This window comes from Frankliniella occidentalis, unplaced genomic scaffold (assembly GCF_000697945.3).
Source record: "Frankliniella occidentalis isolate FOCC.00 unplaced genomic scaffold, Focc_3.1 Scaffold298, whole genome shotgun sequence".
Taxonomy (NCBI): Eukaryota; Metazoa; Arthropoda; class Insecta; order Thysanoptera; family Thripidae; genus Frankliniella; species Frankliniella occidentalis.
The window spans coordinates 290,992-293,072 of record NW_026267424.1 but is presented as its reverse complement, the minus strand read 5'-3'; the positions used below and the strand labels follow the sequence as shown (position 1 = coordinate 293,072).

The following is a 2,081-nucleotide window of genomic DNA, read 5'->3' as shown; positions in this document are numbered from 1 at the left end:
CTAATTGCCAACTTAACAAAATCACAAAACAACGGAAACGCACATCGCTTCCGCGACCAGGGATCAGCCTCTTTGTCTATAACAATGCCTAGTAATAAGATGCGGCTAATCAAACATGCCAGTTGGTTGACTCACTGTTGGCTGTACCGCATGCACGCGTGCGGGCCGGGTTGCATACTCGCACGGGGCCTTTAGGAGCCGTGGGCAGCGAGGATAGGCAAACCAGCTCGCACCCGTGCATGCGGTACAGTATAACTTAGAAAATGCACGGCGCGTGAGTCAGCCTCCTGTGCACTGAAATTACCTACAGCTACACGGCACAATCTTCAGATTCTTCCTTCCTTCCTTCCTCCGGAAAACAAACTAAACCAAGCCTGATTTTTCCAGGTGGAACCTGACGAGGACGAGTTCGAGGTGGAGGAGAGCGCGCCCGTGCAAGTGGCCATGTCCCCCGAGCTCGCCATGGTGCGCGGCCCGCACCACCCCGCGCAGCCCCGCGCCGTCGACGACATGGACATCGGCTGGTCGTCGGGCTTCTCGGACAACGTGTTCGACTCGGGCGACTCGGACGACAAGGCGGACATGGAGAGCGAGACGGCCGCGGCCGACTTCGATCATAACATGGACGACGTCGGCGGGGACGACGACAGGCACGCGGAGCAGAGGGACGACGTGGACGATGACGTGGACGACGTCAGGGACACTGAGCAGGACCACGCCGCCACCGAAGTCAACGTGAGTCCCTCGCCGTCGCCATCGCCGTCACCCGCGGCATCCGCAGCCTCGGCCTCTGCCCCAAAGAGGTTGAAGCTCCCTAAAATAGATTGGATGACCAGTCCGAAAGTTGATTGGGCGGATTGGTCTGATTTTGACTAAAATGGACACATCGGCAGCGACAGAGTGGGTACAACACTTGGCGCGCTTATGAGCCCCAAAACAAACTCTCATAATTTCATGTGACGATTATGGTGCGACAGGGACCAAAACACTACAGTAATACTGGTCGGTGAGAATTATCCACGCCCGGAGCTTGCTTCTACATTGCTTAAAAATTTTCAAGTCTGTGCCCGTGTTTCAGGGAGCTGGCCACCCCATGCTGGTTCGCAAGGGCCCCGCGGAGCGGATGTTGCAGCGCAGCCGTTCGGGCCCCGCCAGCACTGACCACGACGAGGACGAGGACTCGCCACGCCTCAGCGCCATCCTCGCGTCCGGAGGGCACGTGTTCGCCCCGGCCGCGCCGCCCGCCCCGCACCCGGCCGCCTTCGGCGCCAAGGACCCCGACAGGCTGGAGTCTGGGCGCAAGGCCCCCGTCGTGCTCGAGTTTGGGCACGAGCTGTCGGGGTACACGGTGACGCGAGAGCGGGAACAGAAGAAATGGCGGAGATAGGCAGTCAGGAACGGAATAGCTATTTCCCCCGAAAAGTCTCCGACAGTGTTTCTGCATGTCCACAGCAGCCCACGTTAGCAGCGGCCCCCAATCAAATAGTAATTTACTTGATACTAGCACAACCCTGGCCCAGGCGACGGAGTCTGTGCGGTAGTCAAATTCAAATATCCCCGCCAAGGGGGGCCCCATTGCAGTACGTAAGAGGGGCCGATAGATGGCGTCACGTCGTATCCGCGTGACCAGTTTTGCTCGTTGATCATACCGGGTCTCTCGAGACCTGGGAGGCCAGTTATTCCCTCTCAAGTGATCCTTCTAGGTTTAACGGGAGATGATGAATGGAAAATCAAGCATGTGCTTGACGCCTGAGTCCTACTTGTTACGACTTATCAGGCAAAACCCATCTGATCCTTCCTAGATGGGTTCTAATCAAATTGAATACTTCTCAATGTAGCGGCAGACGTCGACCAAAACGTCGCGATCTGTGGCCGCCGGGCGGCAGTGTTCATGCCGGTTCATGCGACACATTTCTTTAGATCGGATTGAGCAGTGGGGGGGAAAGTGAAGTGCGTCGGATCAGCTGCAAGCGCGTTTCGCAAGCAGCATGACTAGTGCTTCTCTCTGGACGAAGCGACGGGGCGTTTGTCGCTTTTGCTCACCCACACCTCAAAGACAGCGACACCCCAACGACGACCAT

General features: G+C 57.4%; 1 protein-coding gene across 1 annotated transcript; it reads left to right on the top strand.

Moving 5' to 3' along the window:
* Nucleotides 1-115: 115 nt before the first annotated feature.
* LOC113214165 (uncharacterized) lies at nucleotides 116-1,801 on the top strand. Its single transcript, XM_052273770.1, has 3 exons — nucleotides 116-121; nucleotides 388-735; nucleotides 1,079-1,801. The coding sequence occupies exons 1-3, from the start codon at nucleotides 116-118 to the stop codon at nucleotides 1,385-1,387; spliced, it is 663 nt and encodes a 220-aa protein (XP_052129730.1). The 3' UTR covers nucleotides 1,388-1,801.
* Nucleotides 1,802-2,081: the final 280 nt, after the last annotated feature.

Coding starts and splice junctions, on each gene's coding strand:
- LOC113214165 (XM_052273770.1), top strand. Junction 736..1,078: donor ACGCCGCCACCGAAGTCAAC/GTGAGTCCCTCG, acceptor CCCGTGTTTCAG/GGAGCTGGCCACCCCATGCT.